Source organism: Diadema antillarum, unplaced genomic scaffold (genome assembly GCF_040938485.1).
Source record: "Diadema antillarum isolate AM-2024a unplaced genomic scaffold, OU_Dant_1.0 scf00000143, whole genome shotgun sequence".
NCBI classification, from domain to species: Eukaryota; Metazoa; Echinodermata; class Echinoidea; order Diadematoida; family Diadematidae; genus Diadema; species Diadema antillarum.
The window spans coordinates 2,379,232-2,406,678 of record NW_027271032.1 but is presented as its reverse complement, the minus strand read 5'-3'; the positions used below and the strand labels follow the sequence as shown (position 1 = coordinate 2,406,678).

The following is a 27,447-nucleotide window of genomic DNA, read 5'->3' as shown; positions in this document are numbered from 1 at the left end:
TCCTTGGGAACGGATAGCAGCCATGTTCCTCTACTCCCTGACCCTGCAGCGAGCCACTGGCATCGTCCAGTGCATCCATGGCAACTTTGCTGGCTCCAAGCAGCAGGAGCTGGTGGTTGGGCGTGGCAAGCTCCTGGAGCTGGTCAAGCTGGACCCCAACACCGGCAAGCTCTACACTGTGCTCAGCCACGAGGTGTTTGGTGTCATCCGGGCACTCATGCCATTCAGGTTGACCGGAGGGAGCAAAGGTGATTATTATACTGAAAAGTGCTCATGGTACAGTATTGTTATATATATATATATATATATATATATATATATATATATATACAGTACTGTTATAGCAAACATAATTGTAATGAAACTCTTGACAAGGAAGTTAAAATTAAGGTCCCAAAATTTTTATCTGTATCATCTTTATATACTTTATTGTCTGGCTATTACAAAATTTTAGCATGTAATGAATGAAGGCTGTCAGCCCGAGTATTTCATTATGACAATATGTCACCTGTAGTGTATTTTCACTGTTTACTTTTTATGTGCTAATCTGTTGCCACATGTGTGTAATGTTCCTGTCTTGTGTGTATGATTTCGGTACGACAGTGAAAATGGAGTTGAATTTGTGACTCATCAAATTGGCAACCCGAGATGATGTGGCAACGTTTGTTTAAGCACATGTTGTGTATTGAGGGCAAATGGTGTATCATATAGTGTGCTTTTTTGCTGAATGTAATTAAATGTTGGAACCTGGAACCTAGTTGAATATACTTCAAGATGACAAAGTAGATTATCTATATTAGCTGTGGATCATGATCACCTGAGAACCAGAAATCTACCACATTTTTTTTTTTTCATACAGAATATTTGGAGTTCACACCCCACTGTTTCATTATTGTTTTGAAGATGCATTATTAGTAATGTATCCATATACAGGTGAAAGCCATTATGTGCATAACTAGTTGAGGTATGGATGCATGATGTCACTGGTTTTCAATTTTACAGATATGTCAAGAAATAGGGTATGGTTGCAAATTTGCAAAGCATCACCACAATAAAACACAAGCCCAAGGTAGCAGTATTTATTGTTTGGAAATACCAGAGGATGACATCTCCACAAAGTCAATTGAGATTAGATTGTTATTTCTGATGCTGATGGCCTCACTTTCCTCTTATTGTCCTTTGTCCTCATCTATACCTTGCAGACTACATTGTTGTTGGCTCAGATTCTGGTCGAATTATTATCCTGGAATACAACCCATCAAAGAATTGCTTTGACAGGGTAAGCATTTTATGATGATCACATAAGGTACATTGATGACAGAAACACTACACTGCAGACTTTATCAGTAGCATGAAAATGAATAAAAAGTGATAATTTCACCATGATTTTTTTTTTAACATTAAGGGCACTCTATATTAAATATAATATGTTTCCCAGCTTATTACAAAATGATGCTGTAAAGGTGTGTGATGATCTTTGTTGTTTTTAATGATCACATAAAATAAGTCCATGACAGAAACACTACTTTTAATAAGACTTCTTCATTCTTCAACAATAGTGTTAAGATTGATAACTAGTGGTAGTTTCACAATTAATTCTCAACATATAGTGCCTTCTATTAGAAATAGGTTTGCTCAATGTTTTCCTAGCCTATAACAACCTGATGTTGACAAGATGTGTTAAAAATGTGAGAAGAGTAAAGAAAAGAAGAATATAGATAGGTAGACAAATATGTGTGCAGAAAAAAAAGAAAAGAAATTACCATGATATGTTCAATCGCATTTCTGCTGACTCAACCAACCAAAGACCACTGACAAGAATAGTTGGTCTGTATAATTAAGATTCCCAGGAAATAACTGCATATGCATGCAGAGATATCTGCCACAGCTTCAGTGTCTACATTGTATGTTACTCTTCTTTACTACCTTTAATAGATCCATCAGGAAACATTCGGGAAGAGCGGCTGCCGGCGCATCGTGCCGGGCCAGTTTCTGGCGGTGGACCCAAAGGGCCGTGCCGTCATGGTGGGGGCGCTGGAGAAGCAGAAGCTGGTCTACATCCTGAACCGAGACGCCCAGGCAAGGCTGACCATCTCCTCGCCTCTCGAGGCCCACAAGTCCAACACGTTCTGCTTCCACATCGTTGGTGTAGATGTCGGCTTTGAGAATCCCATGTTTGCCTGCCTCGAGATCGACTATGAGGTAGTAAACGTTGTAGAGTTTGCTTCTGAAACTTGTGTATTTTGAGCTAGTTTTTTAAAACACACTGAAAAACGATAAGAATTCAATCCAAATAAATTTTGAAATACAGAGATTAAACCAGTAGGCTATGAAACTTCCATTGTGTAGGACTTTCATCATTGATGAACAATTTCCAACAGAATTCACGGTGTATTGACTAGTCTACTTCAGTGACCATTGAAATAAGTTTGATGATTGTTAGTCTGAATAACTACAAGTAACTTTGAACCTTCTGTGTTCCCATGAGGTAGACAAGAATGTGATTAGACAAGTCCTGATTTATTGAGCTGAAGAAGATTATCTGGGGAGTAAGAAAGCAAGTACATCAGCATTAACAGAAATGCAGCATCTGTTGACCGGTGCCTGTATCTATGGAAGATGCTTACCGGTATGGGTTTCATCTTGTCAAGGAGAGCCCGTAAGCTATAAAGACTCTAATTCATGTGCATTTTTATTTATGCCATAAAATCCTCCATGTTCCTATGAAGTGCTTCAGAGAATGGTTGAATGTGATTTTAGTTTACTCTGCCTTCTGTGAACATAGTCTCATCTTTACTGTTACATAAAAAGTTTAAGTGGACATTGACATTAATAGTCATGATTTTTATTTTCTTCCATGTTCACCTTATGTCCAGGATGCAGACAGTGACCCCACAGGGGAGGCAGCCTTAGCAACCCAACAGCTCCTCACCTACTATGAACTAGACCTTGGCCTGAACCATGTCGTCCGAAAGTACAGTGAACCCTTGGAAGAACATGGCAACCTTCTTATTGCAGGTAATCTGCTCTATTTTTTTGCCAGTGCATGTAAGTGCATGTGTCTGCTCTTAAGGTAGCACTTAGTGTGCGGCTGCACTTGAAATATGTTTGAATGGTGATCTGGTTTCTTTGTCTTGAATGCAAAGTAATCTTTGTCAGTTGGGAGTGAATATGGTTTTAAGGACCTGGTAGTGTTGGGAGACATGGCTGGTCAGGTTGAGTCCATCTTCATTCGCTGTCCACCGGGGTACATTCAAAAACCACGAATAGAGCCCGTCAGCAACATGCCTGCAAATATATGCATCAAAGTGTACATTCATTGGTAATATTTGACTCAAGTCAAGACTTTTTATTGTGTGTATACTTACATAGAGATCAGTGATAAATCTGTACATAATTTGTTCCAGTGATTCTCAAATACATCTGAGCTGGGCCAGCTTTCTCACTTCCTGGTATGCCTATACTACTGGGTCTTTAATGTGGAAACACGTGTATGAGATGATGATAACCTCATGCGTGTCATTTGAGTTCTGCTCTAAGTGTCTCTGCTCTGTGCTCATCTTAAGCGTTTTGCTCAAGGTAGCCAGACTGGGATGCTGCAGTTGGACATATGATACAACATGGCATCTGATTATTTAATGGTAGTTTCCACTGGTGGTACATCAAATATGTAAGATTTACCCAGCATGCTTTAGTAATATGAGAAGAGCTATCTGTTTTCATGTGAATAGTAACATAAGTGTGTAAATGTCTGCCTTTTCATGGACTTGGTAAGTGAAACAACTTTTTTTTTTTTGGGGGGGGGTGTGCATCAGACCTACCAATGGTGTGTAAAACATTACTTTTTGTCAGTGTTCTTGGTGCATTTCATGCCTTAGGTCTTGTTATGTAAATCACTGTCATAGTCCTTGTGTTAACATTGTAAAAGACCAACAACTGTTGTCCCGAGTGCTTATTTATGGCAAGGTAGACTGAAGTCTCGACAAGAGAAGCTAATTTTTGGTATCATGTTTCAGTGCCTGGAGGCAGCGATGGACCGAGCGGCGTCCTCATCTGCTCCGAGAATTACATCACCTACAAGAACCTGGGAGACCAGCCTGATATCAGGATGCCCATCCCAAGGAGAAGAGTAAGCATCGGATGTTTCAATGTAACAAAGACCAATGTCATTCACATACACTCTGTGCCATTTGGCTACAGAGTAGCAGGCTGTGGGACATAGAAAATTTGATTGCTGGATGTGATGCAGATATGATGTGCATTATGCTTCCGTGTTTCAGCTGACTTCTTGTGATTATACCATCTTAGCATGCTGATCTGCTCTCTCTCCAGAAATCTTGTAGACAGCTTAGCTTTCTCATCATGTAATTGGGTAGATTTTCATTCTTTATCTATTAGAATTGGTCAATGAAGATATTAGATTCACCTCCCCCCCCCCCCCCAAAAAAAAAAAAAAATGGTAGTAGTCATTGTCTTTGCATCAGAGCAATAGATAAACACTCATAGTTACAATATCTTTCATCATAGAATGCTTGGTTTGTTTGGTTTTTCTTTCTTTCTTTTAATGCATGCTATATTTGAGTGATTTCAGAGAAATTCCAAAAATGTTACAGGGAAAATACTTCGCTACTGCTTCCTCGAATAAAAATTTTGCTCATCTAGTTTTTGAAATATGTGAAGATTTTTGTGTAGATTATCATGACATCTGGCTTTCTTTTCCATGTCCTACCAGATTACAGCTGCTACAAATAGCTTTTCTCTTCTCTGCTTTGTTCTATAGAGATATTATACCATGCAGCAGATTTTTCTCTCTACTGCTTTGCTGCAGAAATATGAAAACTGTCAAATCAAAGCCATCCTACATATCCATGCAGCTACAAGTAGCTTTCCTCTTCAATACTAGTTCAAGTATACATTTTTGTTTTGTTCTGCATGCCTTGCCTAAGCAGTTAAGCAGTGACCCGATATAGTACTCTGATGTAATTTGCTTTATTTGTTGATCAACATGCAACAAACATATTTCAAGAATGAAAAAAAGTAGCATATGACTGTAGATACTGCTCATACAAAAAAGAAAAAAGAAAATAAGAATTGTGTTGTTCATAGAAAGTGTTACAAGTGTTCATTTGTGTCTCCATACCAGAATGATCTTGATGATCCTGAAAGGGGTATGATCTTCGTCTGCAGTGCAACACATAAAACAAAGGTGAGTAATGCCTTGTGGGAACCTTTAAAGAGTTAACAGAGTGATCAAGTTGCAGCATCGGGCATCATGTTACCTTATGACCATGGTAACGAATGTATTTCAGTGCTGCAGAAATCAATACGATGCCAGTGGCATGAATGCATTGCCTTTTATCTCCTAGGCTTGCATGTGTGCCACAGGTACCAACACATCCCCTTGATATTACCCCTGAAATACCTTTGAGAAATTACAGCAAATTACCCTGCCTCCTGAATCTGTTACATGTACCTGTATCTTCTTTCTTATGTGTAACAACTTTAGCCCAGCATTTTGCTGTATTATCAACAATAAGTAAACTTTTTCCCATGAGGGGTACATTATTTTGAAAAATTCAATACTTTTAATGGCATGGAGGTTCACAGATTCAATCCAAATGCATTTCTGTTTCAGGTTTTCAATTCTGTCAATTACTCATGATGTCATACCTTTGCTGTCACATTACTTATGGTAAACTCTGTATGGGTGGGGGAGACGTCAAATCAATTGCAATGACTCAATCCACTTTAGGAAGCTCGTGTCAATCTTGCAGATGCAGAATGACTCTATTTAGTGTTTTTTTTTTTCAAAAATAATAGCAGATGTAGTCCTGAAAGATTTTAGGCAGTAGTCTCAGTTGGAGTAGCACCCATCACATGCTTTCTTTCTTCTCATCCCGTAGTCGATGTTCTTCTTCCTGACCCAAACGGAGCAAGGCGACATCTTCAAGATCACGCTGGAGACAGACGACGACATGGTGACAGAGATCCGCATGAAATACTTCGATACAGTCCCCGTGGCCACGTCTATGAATGTGCTCAAGACGGGGTTCCTGTTCATTGCATCAGAATATGGCAATCAGTGAGTATATTCTGCCCTGTGAGCCACCAAAGGAAAAGGCTGTATTTCTGTAATTAGGTGTGTTTATGCATTGTGAAGCTATGGACCATCTCTGTTGCACTCTATCAAACATCGCATGCTTCTATTCCCTGGCTTTATAGGAGAAGTGATGTAACAAATAAAGAAATTAAGCGGGAATAAAATGGCATAGGCTTTGTCAGCATTTTCCTGAGTGTGTTAGCAAGTCCTTGAAAACAAGGAACCCTGAACTCTGACTAATCATACTGTGCTTCTGCTGTGGAGACATTACCTTGTTATGAATCCCATATGGCAATATGATGTGATTGTATTCAGGGTTTTGATTGTGGACATACATAGTAATAATTTGGGATGAGACATTCTGTTACCTATTATACACTTTAATATTTTTTTCCCTGTTTATTTGGAGACTAGTGTTTTTCAGTTGTGATACAAAATCCACTTGATGTGTATATTTTTCTGATATGATAATAGTGTGGCTCTTGGAGAATAGACCAGGTTTTGAGAGTGAATTGTACAAAGGGGTTGTGTGGTAAGGGAAACACTTTCTTTCTGTCGGAAATAGATGCTTGTCCATCTCTCTGTGGTCAAAAACATTAAGGTTAATCCTTGTTGATGTTGTTGTAATGCTGTTATGGTCCAAAATACATATCTCTGTACCCTACTCTTTTCTCCAAACCTCTGGTTTACAGCTACCTCTACCAGATTGCACACCTGGGAGATGATGACGATGAGCCAGAATTCAGTAGTGCCACACCCCTGGAGGAAGGGGACACATTCTTCTTTGCCCCACGACCCCTCAGGAATCTGGAGGAAGTGGATCAGCTGGAGAGCCTCTCGCCGATCCTCAACTGCCAGGTACAAGACTTATACAACCCACTCACAGGCTGATAGAATTCTCATTTTTTAAGGGTACCCTCTCGTTTGAGTGGATTCTTATTCTAAGAGTGTTTTATTTATAAAATCTGTGAAGGTAGCTCTATGTTGTCTTGAGTTGACACTTGTATTTATCTGTCTGGACGAAGTCAGATGCTAATGGTCTTGAAATCATGTCCGATGGCACAATGTTATTTGAAATCATTTCATTAGATTACCAGGAGATGCTGGCAGAGAGTCAGAAGGATCTATCATTTGTAAAGAATTCATGTTTCCAATGAGTTTGGTGTCACCATGCACTCTTTACAAAGTGTACATATTTATCTATACTTGGCTCATTTTGTTAGAGAAATGATGAGGAGCCCATGAGGGAAATTTCATGAGGTAAAACATTAGAGTTTAAACTTTAGGAAAGCTTCCAACGTATCGTTTAAACTTTTAGGGTTAAAACTGAGAGACCTATAGTTAATGTGGTCTCTGAAGACAACTCTTCACTGCACTACATTGCATATTTTGACTTCCTCAGATTGTTGTACAAATCAAGCTTAATCCGATCAAATGTGTAATTGATAGACCTGCAAACTCCTCTTTCACTAACTTTTGTGACAGATAGCTTTTATTATCATTTTTGTGTGTTTTAATTGTTTTATGTCCTACACTAGTGGCTGATTGATTAAAACGGTGCATAGTTTTGAGAATGAATGGTCTTTGAATCTCTACAGAGGAATTTCAACGACGTTGCAAAATAATTTCTTGACATCAAGGTGGAAATCTTTTGAACAAGTTAATTCCTAAATTTGTTGCATGAGTTCTTAGAAATGGATTTAGGACTTATTCTATGTTGTTTTCACCAATGGTAGACTGTAGCTTGACATTTTCTACTTACCATTATTTGCCTCTTTTAATCTCCTAACCAAATCTGTCTCTTTCTGCACCAGATTGCTGATCTTGCCGGTGAGGACACGCCCCAGCTGTATGTAGCATGTGGCAGAGGTCCTAGGTCATCCATGAGGGTACTAAGGCACGGATTGGAGGTAAGTGGCCAGTGACCATCATTGGGCAGTTCAGACTTTCCTGCCAAAGTGTATATACATACAAGTGTTCATCAAACACATACTTTATGACATTGAGTACAGGGTCCACCATGTTTATATGCTGTTACTGTCTACATGTTTTGTGAGATACAAACAGTAATTGCTATGACGTGGTGTTGCAAGCTCTTCAGTACGAAAGTTATATTTATGCCTCCATTTTGTCTTTCCTCTGGAAGCAGGAGAGCTATATCTGTAATTAAGTGGGAAATAAATTTTAGGAAAGTGAAATATTCCCCCCCTCCCCCCCCCCCCCCCACCTAACATATAAAGGAAGTTATGAAAACGTAAGAGACCAGAAAGTCTGTATACAAGATTTCACTTTCATCTTGTCTTTCAGTGGAATATGCAAAAGTCCACTTCAGCAAGGTTTTTAGGTGCAAACTACAGTATAATTCAAAAGTGAAGTCCTAACTTTGGCATTACCACCAGGTTTATAGCACATAATGTCAATGGCATTTTTAGATAGTTGGTTGTGAGATAAAAGTCACTGTCATACTTCTCAGTGGCATTGCCGCATTCGGGCATCATGTTACCTTGTCACTGTGGTAATGTATGTGTTTCAGTGCTGCAGAAATCAAACAGGTAGGGAGGGATCCATTGCTTGCTTTTATGACTGAGCTTGCTGTTCTCTGCCTACCAACACACCCATCTTAAGGGGGATAGGGCAGCATGTTAATTATGTAAGAGAACTTGGTAAAATAAAGAACCTTCTTCTTTATTTATGCAATGTACTTACATTTCGACTGAAAGTATTAAGTGTGAATTTTTGATTATGTAAAGATATTAAGAGTGTCCATGTTCTCACTGCAGGTCTCAGAAATGGCCGTCTCTGAGCTGCCCGGTAGCCCAAACGCTGTCTGGACTGTAAAGAAGAAAGCAGATGGTGAGTGGAGCAAACCTCATCAAAAGAACTGTATACCTGTATAAAGATCCTTTTAGAAAGCCACACTAAATGACTTGCTAATATCAAAATTTTCACAACTTCTAAAGTACTTTTTTTTTTCCCCCTGCAAAGTCGCTCATAAATGTGTGTTAATCTACTTTGTTGACAGGACCTATTTCACCAAAAGCCATCCCCTCTTTGGGATGAAATGGCTTGCAAAGCTACTTTCACATTGTCAACTCCTCATCATTATGTATTTCAGATGAATTTGATGCCTACATCATTGTGTCCTTCGTCAATGCCACCCTGGTTCTGTCCATCGGTGAGACTGTGGAGGAAGTGACAGATTCCGGTTTCCTGGGAACCACGCCCACTCTGTCGTCCTCTCTTATTGGTGACGATGCTCTCCTACAGGTTAGATGGAAGAAATAACTTACTGTAAAACCACAAACAGTTGGGACATGAAACTTTCGCAAATTGGGGCTGATGGGCTTTTTTATGGCATGAAGCTTTTACAAATTGCCACTAGCATTCAATGCATTGTTGTGACCAAAAAAAAACTTTCACACGTATATTACTTCGGAGAATCTTGCCTCGTGCACATGTAAATCCCTGGTTTTACAGTAGCTCACAGTGAATAAGCTTATTTTTGTGTGTTTTATATGTTATTCTTTATTGTCTGATGAGGCATGTATGTGCACTGTGCTAAGTTAAGAACACTTAGTATCATACAGTGCATATATCAATGTCAGAAGCAAACTGTCATTGTTCCCCCAGTAGCTTTAAGTTTGCACATCTTGTTGATAGGGTGGCTTGAGGAAGCAGTCCTGTTTTGCAAGTCTCCCTCCCCAGTTCCACCCAATCACATGTGAAGATAAATTTTAGAAGCTGTTTGAGTCCCATGTGTCCAATTTGACATCAAACTAAACGTTTAAAGTAGCAGCTGTATGGAATTCCATTAACTTTCTATTAGAACTTAAATGAGGCAGGCATATTAGATCTTGAAGTTACAGCATCGAAAACTCTACAATAAGTGATGTTTGAACATTTATATGTATGCCATGTTAGTCATCTTTGTAAGTCATATTTCCCCCAAGTTTATTCATGATCCTCCCTCAGTGTTTCTGCATGAGGCCACCTACCTTGAATGTTCAAGTAATGATTGTCACATATTTCCCCATCCCTTGTCAATGTGTGGTCTCCCCCCCCCCCCCCCCCCCAAAAAAAAAAAAAAAAAAGCTGGATGTGATGAATGCATGTATACTCGCGCTTCGACTGAAGTGTATTAACCGTGTTGTGAAATCGCATGCACATTTCTGATCCACATAGCTATGTATGAATGTAGAGCACTGGCACCGAAAGAACAAGCTTATCCAACTGTACAATGTCACTGTGCTTACTGCATGTCATATTTGAAATAGGACAGTTGTAGTTTCACAGTATCCCAAGAGTTCTGAAAGTTGAAAGTTTGAATAAAGTTGGTAGTGTCACTGCATGGTGAGCAGTAGGTTCCAAGATCTAATCCCTGGCTAGTTCCTTCTTTGTCATGTAGGCCATTGTAAAATGGATTGAACAAGTGAACTTACAAGCTACAATAAGACCATCTATTCTTAAGTCAATATTTTTTTGCCTATTTCTCCTCTAAACTGGGGGTCAGATCTACCCTGATGGTATCCGCCACATTCGGGCTGACAAGCGTGTGAATGAGTGGAAGACACCAGGCAAGAAGTCCATCGTCAAGTGTGCAGTCAACCAGAGACAGGTGGTCATTGCCCTGACCGGTGGAGAGTTGGTCTACTTCGAGATGGATCCAGTGAGTGGACACTTACATTGAATCTGTAGATATGAAAACATTACTTGAAGCCTGATACACACCAGTTTGAAACACAGTCTTTACACTCTTGTACACAAATGAACCTGAAATTTTGAAATTGTCACCCTGAAAATAATGTTAATGAAACTGTTCATTTTAACATAGTACTAAAGAAGAATCTTTTGCATGATCATCAATTAGTGTTGATATAGTACACTAAGAATGTTTAATTGTTGATTTCTGTAAGTAAATGGCTGTGTGTTTTCTTTCTACACAGACTGGTCAACTGAATGAGTACACTGAAAGGAAGGAGATGAATGCCGATGTAAAGTGCATGAGTTTGGCCAGTGTGCCCTCTGGGGAGCAGAGAGCCAGGTTCCTGGCTGTGGGTCTGGATGACAACACCGTCCGCATCATCTCCCTGGACCAATCAGTAAGTTTGCTTCTTGTATGTCATCTCTTTGCAGGTAATGCTGTATCTTCAGGCGATGCCCTCCAAAATATTGGTTCCTGTTTGCTGACATCACAATAGTATATATCCTGACACTTTTTCTTCATACTACTTCAAGTGGTGTTTAAGGCCTTCCCTCAATGTTGGTGTTTAGTTCTGTTTTTTAGTTTGTTTGAATAGTATATATCCTGACACTTTTTCTTCATACTACTTCAAGTGGTGTTTAAGGCCTTTCCTCAATGTTGGTGTTTAGTTCTGTTTTTTAGTTTGTTTGTATAACAATTTTAATTACCCACTGATGTTATGTTACTAAATTGTTAGTGAGCTTGTAACAGCCTTTTACCTCATTAGACTCTTCCTTTGTAATAAAACACAGCAAGCAAATCCATATTGTTTATGTGCTTGGTGCCTGTAATGTGTATAGCAATGATGTTCTATCATTATCTGTCAATCCACCGAATGATATTGTGTGGATAACTTCATTGATACCTGAGCTATGCACAATAGGATGCTCCAATGGTTTATTGGGAGAATGCAAGAGTACCCAGAGCAATTATACTTTATTGATGGGCGAGTGACATAATGTTGACACTGGTTTGAATTGGCAAGCTGCATCTGTAATGGATTCATTGCACAGTGTTCATGTGATAAAAAATAAAGAAATACAACCCAACTCAACTACATGTGAGCATCTGTTGTGTCAACTGTAGTGCAGGAACTGCTTGCAAATGTACATACACCCACAAATTACTGAAATATCTTGTTTGTTTCAGCCAGATGACTTCAAATACAGGAGTTGCTTGCCATTGCCACTTGACTGATCAAGTATAATTGTTTGACACTTTGGATGTATTCACCACATGTCTCATATCAAACACAATGCTTCATCTTGACTCAATGGGTATAGAATACGAATGAAAACATATATTAGGAAAACAGAATGCACTGTTCATGTAGCCCAAGAATAATGTGGCAACATTGTAGAAATCTGATGTTATATGGTATAAGTTATGTAGATATTTTTATAATAGAATTATCATTAATAGAGATCCGCCACTCATATTGTTTTGCCCGATTAGATGACATATTTTTATCTGATGTTAAATAATGTAATACATGCTATCCTTGACATCTTGTGACAGGACTGTTTGCAGCCCCTGAGTATGCAAGCCTTACCAGCCCCTGCTGAAGCCCTGTGTATCATTGAGATGGGTGGGGCTGAGGCTAGGGAGGATACTGGAGAGAGGGGCAGCTCTGGGGGACTCTTCCTCAATATCGGTCTACAGGTGAGTGGAATTTAAAATCATAGTTCAGAGAAGTGAAGCTATTTTAGTATCCCCTGTGATTTTCCACATAAATATGTTCATGTAAAGATACGGTAAATACACTTCAGAATTGAAGTCCCTGTGAGCGCTTATAAAGTTCTCTGCATGGAACCTGTCCCATTTTCAGTTTTAGCATGAAAGAAGTATATGTCTCTTTAGCAAAGATTTTATCAGCCATATTTTAGGGTATCCTTGCCACCCATTGTGGGTTGAGTGTCTACTTGGAAAACTTTCTGTGTGTCCAATTGAGGAATTGAGCTCAAGATCTGTCAATGTCATAGTTTGCAGGCCGGCTGTAACATTTCCATCATTAAACAGCAAATATTGATCAGTCTTTGAATTTAGGACTTTCTGTCGTAAAAACACTGAAAGAAATATGAATGCATATACAGCTCCTTCACTTTGCTTATGATGAATCCATTTTATCTCTTTCCTCATGGAATTGTGAAGTACAAAGTGTGTTTTACAGATAGTCTTTTACTTAAGTGTGAATGGTGCCAAGTCAGTCATCTTGGTAACCTCAGATAGAGCTGTGCTTAGAGAATAGTTTGTGTTGTGTGCATTTGGTATGGTGTTGCCAAGTGTTTGGTTAATGTTTCATCTTGTTTGCATGCAGTTTACTGCAGTAGTAGGCATGAAAATCTGTGTAGTGCAGTGGAAAATGATGTTTGTACCATTGTGTTTTGTGGTTATGTACTCACATTGTTTTGTTATATAATAAAGGGTTTATAGTCTGCACCTTAGACACATGAGCTCCAATGTAGCTTCTTCACACACACACACACAAAAAAGAATAAAATTAATGCTGATAAAATCTTAGTGCATTACAAAGAGTGTGTCACAGCTTTCAGTCACATTACAGCTCTTGTCTTATGATGTAGATGTTTCAGCTTTCATGTAAATCCCCTCCCCCCCCAAAAAAAAGAAATGTAACTAACCCAGATGTGATGAATGCATGTATACTCGCGCTTCGACTGATGGTTTGTTACCAGTGTTGAAACAAGGCATGCACTGTTCTGATCTGAGATTGCCTATGTGTTGTGGCATTTCTTGATGTGATTAACAGTTTGAATTAACAAATTGTTGCAAAACAAGACATTGAAATATTCGTGTTTCTGTGTAGACAGGGCTTAGAATGATGTGCAGTACTAATATATTATCTTCCTGTCTTTTCTTCCTTCACTCTCTACATTTCATTTCATTTCATTTTGTGTGTGTGTTTGTGTTTGTGTGTGTGTGTCTCTCTCTCTCTCTCTCTCTGTCTCTTTTTGTGTGTCTGTGTGTGTGTATTATGCTACTTGTCACCCATTTCTCCATATCTTCATTTCTCCTTTCTATCATCCTCATCCCTCTCATTTCCTGCTCTCTCATTCCTCTCTTCAATCTCAATGCTATCTCAATCTCCTATCGTCATCCAACTCTTTTCACTCCATGCTGCTCGGCTTGATTAACTCCAGAATGGTGTGTTGCTGAGGATGGTCCTGGACTCGGTGACTGGTGACCTCTCGGACACCAGGACGAGATACCTTGGGTCAAGGCCGGTGAAGCTCTTCAGGATCAACATGCAGGGATCAGAGGCTGTGAGTGACCGACGCAAATTTGAAAAGTTGTCTCTTTCCATAGCCCAGGATGCTAAAGCAACAACTGGACTGTAGAATTTAATCTACCTGGCTGCAGCTCTTGAAATTAAGAGTCCTTTGCAATCTTGTTTTATGCTCAATCAAAAGTGCACCAACCCTTTAGTTTCATGAGTTACAGTAACATATTTTTCCCATGACAAATCAGTATGTGTGTATGTATGCATGTAAATCACTCATTCTTTTTGCCAGCAATATAAGCTGTAGTGATGGTGCTACTGTATAATGTTTTTAGCACAGCAGACACACTGTACATGCAATAAGTGTTTCACGTTGGTTGGGAAAAGAGACTCAATCACCTTTACGCTGACTTTCATACCTCTGCTCTGAGGTCATGGAGGATAATGATTCAAATCTCTCTTTAAAGCATTTAATAAAGCTGGATGTATATTTGCTACAGTTTTTGCGAATTGACTTTTTTTTTTCTTAGACAGGGCACCTATAGGAGATCCTCATATCTCCAAAATCTTTGGCAATAGAAATTGTTAACTCGACCTAGTTTAGTGAATATAGAAAATGTTGGTGCTTAGCAGTGATGTATATCATTATCTGTCAATCCACCGAAATCATTTGTGTGGATATTTTCACCTGATACCTGAGCCATGCACCAGAATAATTCAAATATGACTCTTTATACCATATTACACAAGATTTTATTGTCAAAAAATCACTTAAACAGCATTTCTTTAGCACACAGACTGGCTCTCTTTTGCCAGTACTTTTTTGACACCAAGTCATCTGAATATGACGCAAAGAGGAACCGAGATGTAGGAGCAATATTTGGAAAGCACTAGCACTATAGTTCAATCAAGCACAGATTTCATACCTGTCATTATTTCTGCACTCTCATATAACTTGTGTCCCATCATGTTGATGTTTTCTTTGCTGTGTATGGTTTCCTTTTGTTTCATCCACCAAATCCAGGTCCTGGCCATGTCGAGTCGATCGTGGCTGAGCTACTGGTACCAGTCCCGCTTCCACCTGACGCCGCTCTCCTACGAGACGCTGGAGTTTGCTTCAGGCTTTGCCTCGGAGCAGTGTCCTGAGGGTATTGTGGCCATCTCCACCAACTACCTCAGGTGAGGATTGGGGCCTCTCTTCTGTCTTTCCTCTAGTAACTCTACCACATGACACCTGGGGGGCATTTCATGAAGCATTTTTGTCCGACAACTTGTTGGACAAATTTGCTCCTAGCCAATCAGATGCAAGGATTTCAGTAGCTTTTAACATTTTGTCAGACGAAATATCTGACAAAATGCTTCATGAAATGCCCCCCAGATGTCGTTTCAAGGATTGCGACCTTGGGGAGTAGGCACTGCCCTGGCGGTCTTAAGGTTGCTGGTTCAAACTCCTGCCAACTTTCTCTTGGTGTGGTGTGTGCATTTTTCTTCAGAATGGGTGAAGACCGAGTCTTGTGAAATATGCCCAATCACAGTGTGAATAGAAGGAGATGTAAAATTCTCTCGTGGTAGTGGAAGTGATGCACACACTTTGTACCAAGTGATTACTGAAATACTATTTAAGTTATAAACCAAAAAACACAAAAACCCCATGTATTCTAGATGATATGATACAAGAGATCAAATGTATTATCATTGTAGTTGTTAATGTCAGGAGAAGTAATGACAGGAGTATTAACATAGTAGTATCATCATCAACATCATTATCATTTTATTACTATCAGATGGGGAAGTGCTGTTAAAGTGATTTTTGTTTTTTAGTCATTATTACTACATGTATTTTTCTTATAAATGGATTTGTCAGTTTTAGTGAAACTCACTTGTGGTTTTAATCATGCAGACAAGGGTATTTCTGCAGATCTTTTAACATCTGTAAAAAAAACCATATATACTTGTTGACAGTATGTGCGCTTTGTAGTTTCAATTTGAGCAATGATACAAATGTATTTCCTTTGTTTAGGATTTTGGCACTGGAGAAACTGGGTGCAGTATTCAATCAAGTATCTACACAGCTGAAATATACGCCAAGAAAATTTGCCATTAATCCAGAGAACAGCAGTGTCATCGTCGTGGAAACTGACCACAACGCCTACACAGATGCAACGAAGGCACAGCGAAAACAGCAGATGGCTGAGGTACAAAAACATTAAATAGATATTTTACGCAGTAATTTTTATTCAGATGTTGTGTGTCAAATTCTGTGCATGATAGAAGTGATAATTGTCATGTAGATACTTAAGACAGTTTGCATGAATCTGCTGCGTACAATGTATATGTCTAGTTTTTACTTGTGCTGGAGGACATTCTTAATCATTTTATTGGCAAAACAAGGCTTATGTCATACTGTTTTCAAAGCTGTTGCTCTCTTGCGCACTTCGGAATGTATGTATATAATCTTGTCGGGTGTGCATCTGTCCCTTTATATGAAGAGACTGAATTGAATGTGGTCTATGATGCTATAAACAAGCATATGTCTGAATTCATTTGAATGTCATACATGGATCCTGAGACCACAATGAAATGCATGCCCTCACAGGAATGATTGTTGTGCAATGATTAGTATGTCAATGCAGTTTCAATGTCTCTTATTACATACATACATACACACATACATCATAAATGAATAAGATACATAGATAGATAGATAGATGGATAGATAGATAGGGGCTTTGAAGACAAGTTTGCGTGTGGCTAAATTTGTAGACGAGAGCCACAGCGATGGAATTGTAAAGTTTAGCTGAGTGAGCTGTTTATAGGTGTCAAAATTATAGCTTTTTTAGCAAAAAAAAAGTGTTTGGATGAGATTGTCAACATTATGATCTCAAAGCAGCTCATTATCTAAACATTACTCTTACAACTCTTGTTATCATATTCAGTGTATTTCATATGACCACGTGTAAGTAGTGCAGGCTTGCATTTTTGCTTTGTTTGTTTGTTTGCTTTTTTAGCTTATAGAGTAAAATATCCCGTTTGCGGCAGTTTAAGCATTGTTAATAGTTTTTCCAACTTGTAAACAAATCAGGCAAATTATTTTCAACCATTTCATATATCATAGACAAGATTATTCATTAACGCAATTGTTTTCATGAAAGAAATTTACCATTGACCAACGCAGTTTTCATGATTTACCATGGCAAAACCCGGCACAATTTTCGCCGATAAGGGCGATATGCGACGTAGTATTTCTGCTTGCGGCACGATGTACAATCCCTATGCAATACGCGCGTGCTCCGCGATCTTTAGCTGAACGCCTTCACATGTCTCGCGAACATTGCGTAAGCGCCAATTCCCATTGCGAAAGCACGTGAAAATAGCGTGCGCACATGCATTGGCCGCAAACAAGATCGCAATTCTGGCGGTGTTGTTGATGTCTTTCTCGTGTTTTTCTCATTTTTTTTCGATGGTAACATCCACTTTCCGAAAAAAATGGCGGCCCACATCGGCTCGCGAAAATTCTATTTTACGTGAGGATATGTTTTCAAAATCCATGAACATCGAGAAAACGACAAAAAATCCAGTTTCTTGGACCATTGTTTCTTAACTGTTATGTTAAGAAGTACCGAAAATTTCATTTTGGATGCGATATGTTGTCATTTAGGTGAGAAAATTTCACTTTCGTCAGAGATCGTGCCCATTTTATCGGTTGGTTTTTGTTGATTGCTAGTGTGTTAGTATATGTGTAGTGTGCATGTAACAGTGCAATGCTGTGTTTAGCTGTATATTACCGTGTATGTTGTACCTGCCGCGAACGGCTGCACGGCCGCTGACTGACGCAGTTACTCTAGTGTGTTTCAGTGTAAGTAATGTTCAAGACATTATTTCCTCCCCCCATGTCAGGAAATGGTTGATGCAGCAGGGGAGGAGGAGAAGGAGCTAGCTGCGGAGATGGCAGAGGCTTTTCTCCATGAGGAGCTGCCAGAGTCGACCTTCAGCTCCCCCAAGGCGGGAGCTGGCATGTGGGCCTCCAACGTCCGGGTCCTGAACCCCGTGCAGGGCCAGACTCTGGACCTGGTGGAGCTGGAGCAGAATGAGGCGGCGTACAGGTGAGGCCCAGGGCTGAGAGAGTGAGCCCGCTTCCTTTGCCTGGAGGGATTGTGTGCTTGATGATGTCTTGATGCAAAGGAACTCTACTGCATACTCAAGTTTGACTTTAAATGAAGCCAGGTAGACAGTCAAGTTTCATCGAAATCAGACAAGTTTGCAGAATTTCAAAGTTTCACCTGTTTCCATGGAGCAATTATTAGTCACAATAACATATATAGTTAGACAAGGCAATAATATTATCTCTTTAGAGCTCTTACATAGGTTTGTACTTGATTTTGTTTCACTCAAATCTGCTAAAAGTGATAATTCCCAAGTATTTCTGATAAATCTTATCTCCTTAATCATAATAACTCTAGAATAATTTGATGGAAGTGATACATCTCTTTGAATTAGTTTCACAAAGGGTATGAAGTGGAGACTTAAATGGTAATGTGAATATATCAAATTTTTAATAGGAGAGCATTTTTTTTTTTGTTTACCAGTCCAAATCTTGCATTCATTCACAAAATTTTGTATCTTCTTCCGTAAGAGCTTTGTGCATATTTCTAATTTTGCCAGGAATGTATCATAACTGCAAACAAACTTAGAATACACAAGACTTACCTGCCATTGATTTGATATGATATGATATGATAGTTACTATATGTTGAAAATAAATACAACAGTCAGTATATTAATCATTACAAACTGGACATGAAGACATGATCAGCAATGTTGCGTAAAGAAGGTCTGAACTGGTAAATATAGGTCATCGCAATCTTTCAATTGTATCTGTAGCTCCAATTATTCTGTTCTTTTATCCTCTGTCTACCAGCCTGGCAGTGGTAAAGTTTGCCAACAGAGAGGGGGAGACACATGTGCTGGTTGGCACAGCTAAAGACGTCACCCTCAGCCCCAGGACGTGTTCAGGGGGATCCATACACACGTACCTTGTCAAAGAGGAAGGAGCCAAACTGGAGCTACTTCACAAGGTTCGTTTTGTCTTAGCACTGTCCTGTCTGTCTGCCTGTCTGTCTGTTTTAAGTTATGTCTCAATAATAAATTTCAACAAAGAGTACAAATGTGAAGTGTATGCACTTCTTGAATGAAACATGACAGATTATGTGCATATTATGTTACAGTTGTTTGGTCTTGAGGTCCCTTTAATTATATGTGTGTCGTAAGAATATTCAAAAAAGATATTGTGTTGATGGTGTGTTCTGAGAAAGCTCTGAAATCAGCTACACCTCATTCCCTTCAACAATGCTTTGTAGTCAAGTGTAACAAATGACCATATGTCAAGTAAAACAGGCTTGTACTTTGATGGACTTGATGCAATTCTGGGAAGTGTCATAGAATGACACATCTTAACACATGACTAGCTGAACAGGGACTGTCTACTGTGTATTGAGACGCTGGTTTTACCGTGTGCTTTGGTCCACTGTCATAGATATATTGTTTTGTGGCAAACAAAACTTTTGATTGTCCCATTTATTCAAATATGTGTTTGCTGCAGACGCCTGTAGATGATGTCCCTTCTGCAATATGTTCATTCCAAGGGAAAGTACTCATCGGCATCGGCAGGCTTCTCAGAGTGTATGACCTCGGCAAGAAGAAACTTCTCCGGAAGTGTGAAAACAAGGTGAGCGTTGGTGTCCAACCACGTGAAGCTGCTGTTCCGTCCCACCAGAGAGGCTTGTCCATTGCACAGTAGAGCTCTGTCTGAATGAAAGCTGGATGTGATGAATGCATGTATACTCGCGCTTCGACTGAAGTGAATTAACCGTGTTGTGAAATCGCATGCACAGATCTGATCCATCAAGTCAGCATTCAGATTGTACTCACTAATGGACATCTGACTCCCTTTAACAAATCTCTCCTCCACCTTTGAAAAAAAAATGAATATACAGCTAACAATGGCAAAGAAAGACACCCACTGCAGTCTTGTTGTACCCATATCAATGCAGTGTAGTACTAATCCTAAGCTGTAAGCTGTAGAAATATGCTTTCCTGCACGTGAAAAAGTGTGGTCATGCTTTGTGCACAAAGTGTAAGAAATATCTCCATAAAGATTGACAGTCTCATATTACAAGTTGTGTAAGTGCCTGTTAAGTTGAAAACTTGTCTTACCTTACAAGCTTGATGTAGCAAACACTTGTTTTATTATCATTGTGCTACTGTTACTTGAAGTTTGTCGTGAAACTAGTGCACTTTCTGTAACAAGATAGCATTGAAATAACAATGCACATAGAATGCTCGGGCTGAGTGTTATAAAATATTTATCAGTACTCATGAAAGCTATGCTTAGTGTGCAGTGAATTAAGAAGGTATGCATGAATAATCATATATTGGCAAAAACTTTTTGTGACATTATTGTTCTTTTTAAGCAATCCTTTGGTGTCTGATCTAAATGAAATCAAAGACAACATTTGTTACATTCCAACATTTTACATTTCATTGGTTTTCAAGATTTTGATTGTTCTACTGTTCCTGTACTAGAAACCTTTTTCCTCACAATTTTTCCCATTGTGTATGTCCAGCACATTCCAAACTTCATTACCAACATCCTGTCATCTGGCAACCGCATCGTGATAAGCGACGTCCAGGAGAGCCTCCACTTCCTCAAGTACAAGCGGCCCGAGAACCAGATGGTCATCTTTGCCGATGACTCTAACCCCCGCTGGATAACGGCCACCTGCATGCTGGACCACGACACCATCATGTGTGCGGACAAATTTGGCAGTGTCTCAGTGGTGAGTAGGCTCCACTCTGTATGGTATTTGAAATATGTTTCGAGGATGGCAAACATTCAGTGAGCAGTCGTAGTGTTGTAATGCGTTTTCTTCCTGAGTGACTGGCTTAAACTCGGTAAGACTTAGGATCTTCTTTGCTGCCTCATGATTGTTTTGTTCATATGCTTCTACTGTGTAGGGCATAGTATTCTTTACTTGAATTTGAGTTAGTAATAGCGTAGTATGTAAGATAACTGCCATCACCAGCCTCGGTGAATGTATGTCAACTATGCAATATTTTTCATCCTTTGTACATGTGATGGTAATGTCTTTGATTTCAGCTTATTTTGCTTCCAGAGATAGTAGTCATGTGTAGGCACTGCCATAGTGATCTTGTATACTATATTCATATCAATTTACTGTATACAGCGAATATTTCGCGAGGTTTTTATTTTTGCGAATTTCGCGAGTCGGGTGCTATTCGCGAAATTAAAGACAAGCAAAAATATTGACTCTAATCCTGATATGAATGTGACGTGCATGTATACATTTCTCCATTCAGTAGTGTGCTGCGCCATCCCGAATTTAACCACTTGCGAAATCATCGGGAAGTCGCGATTCGCGAAAATTTAGACTCGCTAAATATATGGCGTATACAGTATTCTGGCAAGAGGACCTCTGCTGCACGGACTCTTTACCATAGAGCTGAACATACTTTTTTTTAGAGCTTTGGTTAGCACACATTCCTGGCTATTAGCACACTTCTTTGCCCTCTAGTTGCCACTGAGGATGCCATAACGAGAATGATATTCATTTATGTCTATCCTTTGTACAATGCTCCGTCTCAAGTTTGGTTCCTCAGAACCTTGCACATCAGTAACATCAGACAGAATGTAAGGTAACCTGATTAAAGGGAGAAAAGAAGGATATTTTGCTCTATCAGACAAATGTTGTAGTATCGGTGAAATAACATTATGTGTTCATTGCTATACTGTATATGTAATGGTATTCTGCATTTTTCTCTGGGTGCCCCTTCTCTAGCTGCGTCTACCCACGAGTGTCAATGACAATGTTGATGAGGACCCAACAGGCGTGAAGGCCCTTTGGGACCGAGGCCTGCTGAATGGGGCCTCCCAGAAGACGGACGTCATCTCCAGTTTCTTTATTGGAGAGACGGTTCTCTCCCTGCAGAAGGCCACCCTGATCCCTGGAGGCTCCGAGTCGGTGGTGTACACCACGCTCTCTGGGGCTATCGGTGTTCTGGTGCCCTTCACCTCACATGAGGTATGAACCTGTGGTCATTTCACTGTCTGTACATTACCCTTGCATGTTGATGATGATGATGATGATGATGATGATGATGATGAAACAGCATTTATTTAGCACCATTTGTCTGTAGAAACATTCAAAGGTGCTCGGCTGCCACAATGTGTCATACATCATTCACAAAGTTGCTGTAAGTCGCCAAACTTTTTTTCATAGGTGCTGGCTTCATCTCCCCCCAAACTTAACTGAAGTGAAAGTTGAGATAGCGAGCTCAGATCAAATTCATCGACCATTAGTTGATCTGAGGCATTTGTACTGAGTAATGATGGAAACAAGCCAGCTAATTCAGTGTGCCGTCTGACCAACAAAGCAGAGGAAGTGTTGACCCTTGAAGGGCTACCAGGCCTCCCTCCATCCCATCTCCAAAATTTCTTCAGCTACCTTGCAGTGGCTCTGGCTGTAACATTTGCCTTTGCATGACTTTTTTTTTTCTGTCTGAAGACTCCCACACATGATATCTTGTCCCGATGTCAGAATAGAATAAGCAATCACAGTCAGTTAAAGTGTACTTGGTACATTGTATGTGTATACTCCTGTGTTATTTGCAAAGCAGTGCTTATTTCAAAGATTAGTGCCATTTCCAGTTGTTGCTTACATCCATTTGGTATTATTTCTCTACAGGATCATGACTTCTTTCAGCACCTGGAGATGCACATGAGGTCAGAATTCCCTCCCCTCTGTGGTAGAGACCACCTGTCTTACCGCTCCTACTACTACCCCGTGAAGGTGAGATGCTCTCCTGTAATAACTGATCTTCCATGAGATACTTTCACACTCTAGCCCCTTAGATCATGTGCTCATTTACTGTAGATGTGGTGCTCATTTACTGTAGATGTGGAGCGGGGGTCATGGTAAATTGATCCCCTTTACAATAGAATAGTTTCTTGGTTCTGTACAACTTGTATTGATTGAGAATGTGTGTTTTATATTTCATATTCATCTTGTGCAGAGTTGGGGGGGGGGGATGTTCCCCATTCTTTATTGAAAGAAATATGAACATACCAAAGAAGTTTGAATGCATAATGTAGTGAGTGAATTAGAAAGTAATGGTGTTGCAAGACTTGCATTGGAAATGTGCTGGATATATATGAAGTGTTGCTGAACTGAAGTAAAATTTATGAAGAACAAATTCCCCTTGAAGTCATTGCCATTTGCCGTGTGTATTCAAATGTAATGAGGATTTGTGCATCATTTTCTACTACATCCCACACAGAATGTGATTGATGGTGACCTGTGTGAGCAGTACAACTCAATGGACCTTTCCAAACAGAGAAGCGTGGCCGAGGAGCTGGATAGGAATCCAAGTGAGGTAGGCATTCTACTGGGCGGTACAAATGCACAATTGTTTGCTTCAGAGGAGTCAAAGATATAGTATGCAGATATACCAACTGTAAACTTTTTTGCGGTATTTTATACTGTTTTTTTTCTTTTCAAAATACTCTTTTGTCCCTATTGTATTGGCATACATGTCTGTTGCAGGAAAGGCAGAAATACTGTTTTTCCACCAAAACTTCACCTCTTTCAGCCCTCAGATTACTGCAGTGGTGTATACAAAGTTAGCATCCGTGAGTATGCTTCATTTGCAAGACAAAGGCAAGGGTGCGGAGATCAAGTATCATTGCATTTGATAAAGCAAGCATGCTGCAAAGAATAAGTTCACGAAAATAAGGTCATGCTGAATGATGAGTGATGCAATAATTTGGTTTGTATAGTTTTTGTTGTTTGTTTTATGATATTGTGTGAATGTGTGTGTGCCTTTGTGTGTGTATGTGTGTATTACTAGTAGTTGAGGGGAATACTGACCATGAATATACTTACTGGCAGTGCACACCAAGAGCCCCGTGCAAGGTTTCATGAAACCTAGACCACTCTGTGTGGTGCAAGCACCAGCGTGTCTGCAGTACCAGTAACATTCTTTCATCACGTTGCATAGCATGGACATGGAGGTCAACCTCCTCCTCCCCCCCCCCCCCCCCCCCATGGTTTCATGTTACTACATAAAAGTGTGGGTAGTGATGGAGTATGGAGATTGCTTCAAGTTGTTGTCTAGTTAATGTTTACATACATCGGACATGATACCAAAAGATATGACATTGTTGCCATTTCAAAGTTTGAAAAGAAATGATTGCCCTCAATGGTCAGTTCGTCGATAATGAATGTCCAAATACAAGGTAGAGATTTAGCTACATGTATGACATTTTCAATGGATGAGCCCCAACATGCCATGCTCTATTTGACCATTGTAAGTGTACCAAACTGACCACTCTCCCAAATGTTCTGAAAATATGATGAATCTGTTACTTTGTGTGGCAACATGATATTTCAGCTCAGGTAAACGTGTTTTGAAAAAAAGAAAAGAAAAAGTGTACTTCGTGTTTGTGGCATAAGTTGCTAAATTAGTTTTGAACCCTTGAAATATAGTTTGGCCCCAATCTTATTGGCCAACACCCTGTCATGTTATGACATTATACAATATGAAAACTTCTATCATATTCCCTGAATTATTGTTTGGAAAGTGGGTAGAATATCACAGTTTTGCCAGAACTTTGAGCCTATGTTTCTTAATATTATTAGTTGCGTTACATTTCATACGAAGCAGATTGTACTTATTGAAATATGCTGGAAATAAAATCAACTAAATTTCATGTCCATGTGGTTGGATACAATTCCTTCATACACTATGATTTCTCTGTTATCTTGTCAAAAAAAAAGAAGAAGATACTATGTGAAATGGACTTCATGGGCTAATCTATTATTCCATTTCAATTCTTTTTTATTTTGTCCTTTTTGTCCCCTCCTTGTGATTGATGTAGATTAACTCTCCGAGATATGTTTGTGCTTTCTTCCAAAAGTTTTCTTCAGCTTACTCTGAACTAGGTTGTAATGGGTTTCATATCATTTATTTCTTGCAGGTATCTAAAAAGCTGGAGGACATCAGGACAAGATTTGCCTTCTGAGTGATACGGTCACTGACAATTCTGTCCCAGTTTGGTGAAATTTTGTATGTGGTACTCGAAGCCTGAGGGATTTCCCCCGATCACAATGACCAACAGACATCTAGCAGTGGTTGGAAGCTCAATGAAATCATGAGTGAAACTATGAGGTGATCATGTAGGATGGAATGGCACATCTGTGGCAGTTGGTGTCAGACGGCTGAAGCAAATGATATTCCAGAGAACTTTTTAATGAGGAAGTTTCTTGTTAAAAATTGTGAAAATCAGAAAGGATCTTTTCTGGACTGAAGGTTTGAAGGTAAAGAGTCATGTTCTGGATGCTTCAGTATTTTTCCGTCTTTCCTGTCCCAAGCTCAGCAGTCAAGACTTTGAGCGTTCAGTCATGACAATGGAGGCAAACTCAGAGGATTGTTTGAAATGCTTGCCTGTGTATTAAAATGTATTGTTGCAAGTCCAATTGATCAAGGTGTAAGAGGCACCTCCAAATGCCCACCATCGTCTTGTGTGTTTGTTTTGTTGTTATTTTTCAGCAAGCAAATAAGCAAATACTTTCAAGCCTGGTGAAATGCAGTCAAAAAGTGCCTGTTAACGTAATCATGAGATATGACCTCTCTTATATGGCTACTGTTTGTTTCCTTGTTTTCCTGATATAATTTATCATCCAGCTTTTTCACATAGTAGCTTCTGTTGAAATCGTTGATTCATTTCAGAAGTCGAAGTGCCATTGTTATTAAATGAATGTTTGGAATGAATTAATGGAAGTCACTGAAAAACATTTACCCATCAATTTCAAGCTGTTGAAATGAGAATATTTCTGTTGAGATTTTGAGTTATATGTAGAGAGAATGTCAGTGGCATAACATTGTGGGTCTTTGCAAACTTAAGCCAAAACATAGTTTTCGTATGCTAGGAGAACTGTTGATTATTGCTATCAAATGTACACTTATGCATAAGAAATGTGTGAAATAACGTAATAAAACGATTCAGTTTGGGATTGATGAAATGCAAAATATTAGCCAAAAAGGTTCGCCAGAAGTCCACAATCTCAGAGCTTTCCCTATTGTGGTTACTACTTAATTTTTCATAATCAATTATCAGTAATCGACAAATAGGGCTACAGGATACCCATCGATCTTCTGTGCTAGAGAAGATCGCATGCAGCTTGTTGAAAAATATGTTTGTAAGGGCACGATTGATCATCACATCATGTTCTACCTTTCGACAATGCTGAATGTGGGGTTAACGGTGAGGGCTTTTCTGGAATAAAAGTTGTGTACTACGATCAAAATTATTCTTCACTTTTGATCTCAAAATACTCCAAAACAACTCATCATCCTGGCTAATTGCATTGGCCAGGTAAGTTTCTTGGTAGACCCTTTCGGTGTATTGGATGCAAATTCCAAATGATGGAAGATGAGTTTTTAGCCCCTCTGAGAACTATGTTTTGGCTTTAATCCAGACCCAGGGTAAACAAGGTTGACATGATGCCAGTCAAATGTTAGGATATTTTTCTTCATAATTTGTATTCATATTACCTTGAATATTAAATGGTTACCGTCTTTTTGTCAGTGCAGAAAAGAATGTGAAGATGGGAACCTGCCTTCTAATGAGAGTATCTCGATTATATGCTGGTCCCAGCATATGTGATATCAGACATGCTCCGCTCTGTAGGAGCAGAATGTTTTCCTTCAAAACATATTGACCTAAAAAATGTGGTGACCCTGTAGATTTACTTCTGCATGACTGCTGAGACGGGGGCAGTGGGAATGGTAACTAGTTTCTTTGTATGCCCTTTGCGTGCGGAGTGGAATCAATCGAATGTGTTAATAGCAGTACTTAAAGCGGTCATGTTCAGTGATTGTGAAAAGAACAACGTTCTTGTGAATGGTAAATACTTGGTGACAAAAGGAGTATTGATTTCAGGCAATGAATGCAAAGCATAGCAAGGTTTACCATGTATGCACTTTGTGTAACAGGTGTTTTTCTTTTAAGTGTGGAACCTTCTGTATTCACACTTTGCATAGATCAACCAACCCCCTCCATTGAATTAAATATACATGAAAGACATAAAATCAGGCTGGATCTAAACCTGCACTACCTTGATGGAACTTCTCATGCCTTTTACATCCATTGAGCCAGGCAATCCCAAGAATGTCTCTGATGTGTGTATATACAGTATTTATGTAAAAAAAAACCAGAAATTAGTGTACAGTATGATGTCAGTGAATTTGCACATTTTTCAGATTGTGCACATCTGCTGAAAATTTGTTGAT

General features: G+C 39.3%; 1 protein-coding gene and 1 non-coding gene across 2 annotated transcripts; both read left to right on the top strand.

The window, feature by feature from the left end:
* LOC139721481 (splicing factor 3B subunit 3-like) lies at positions 1 to 27,444 on the top strand. Its single transcript, XM_071632797.1, has 25 exons — positions 1 to 248; positions 1,203 to 1,279; positions 1,936 to 2,202; positions 2,877 to 3,018; positions 4,017 to 4,129; positions 5,144 to 5,206; positions 5,904 to 6,082; positions 6,793 to 6,958; positions 7,915 to 8,010; positions 8,881 to 8,953; positions 9,216 to 9,367; positions 10,611 to 10,766; positions 11,044 to 11,199; positions 12,360 to 12,503; positions 14,000 to 14,122; positions 15,104 to 15,258; positions 16,100 to 16,274; positions 17,977 to 18,182; positions 18,998 to 19,154; positions 19,679 to 19,804; positions 20,703 to 20,915; positions 21,936 to 22,178; positions 22,842 to 22,946; positions 23,434 to 23,529; positions 25,133 to 27,444. The coding sequence occupies exons 1-25, from the start codon at positions 23 to 25 to the stop codon at positions 25,175 to 25,177; spliced, it is 3,654 nt and encodes a 1,217-aa protein (XP_071488898.1). The 5' UTR covers positions 1 to 22; the 3' UTR covers positions 25,178 to 27,444.
* Positions 3,494 to 3,635, top strand: LOC139721485 (small nucleolar RNA SNORD10). Its single transcript, XR_011710235.1, has one exon. It is a non-coding gene; the product is annotated as a small nucleolar RNA SNORD10 (small nucleolar RNA).
* Positions 27,445 to 27,447: the final 3 nt, after the last annotated feature.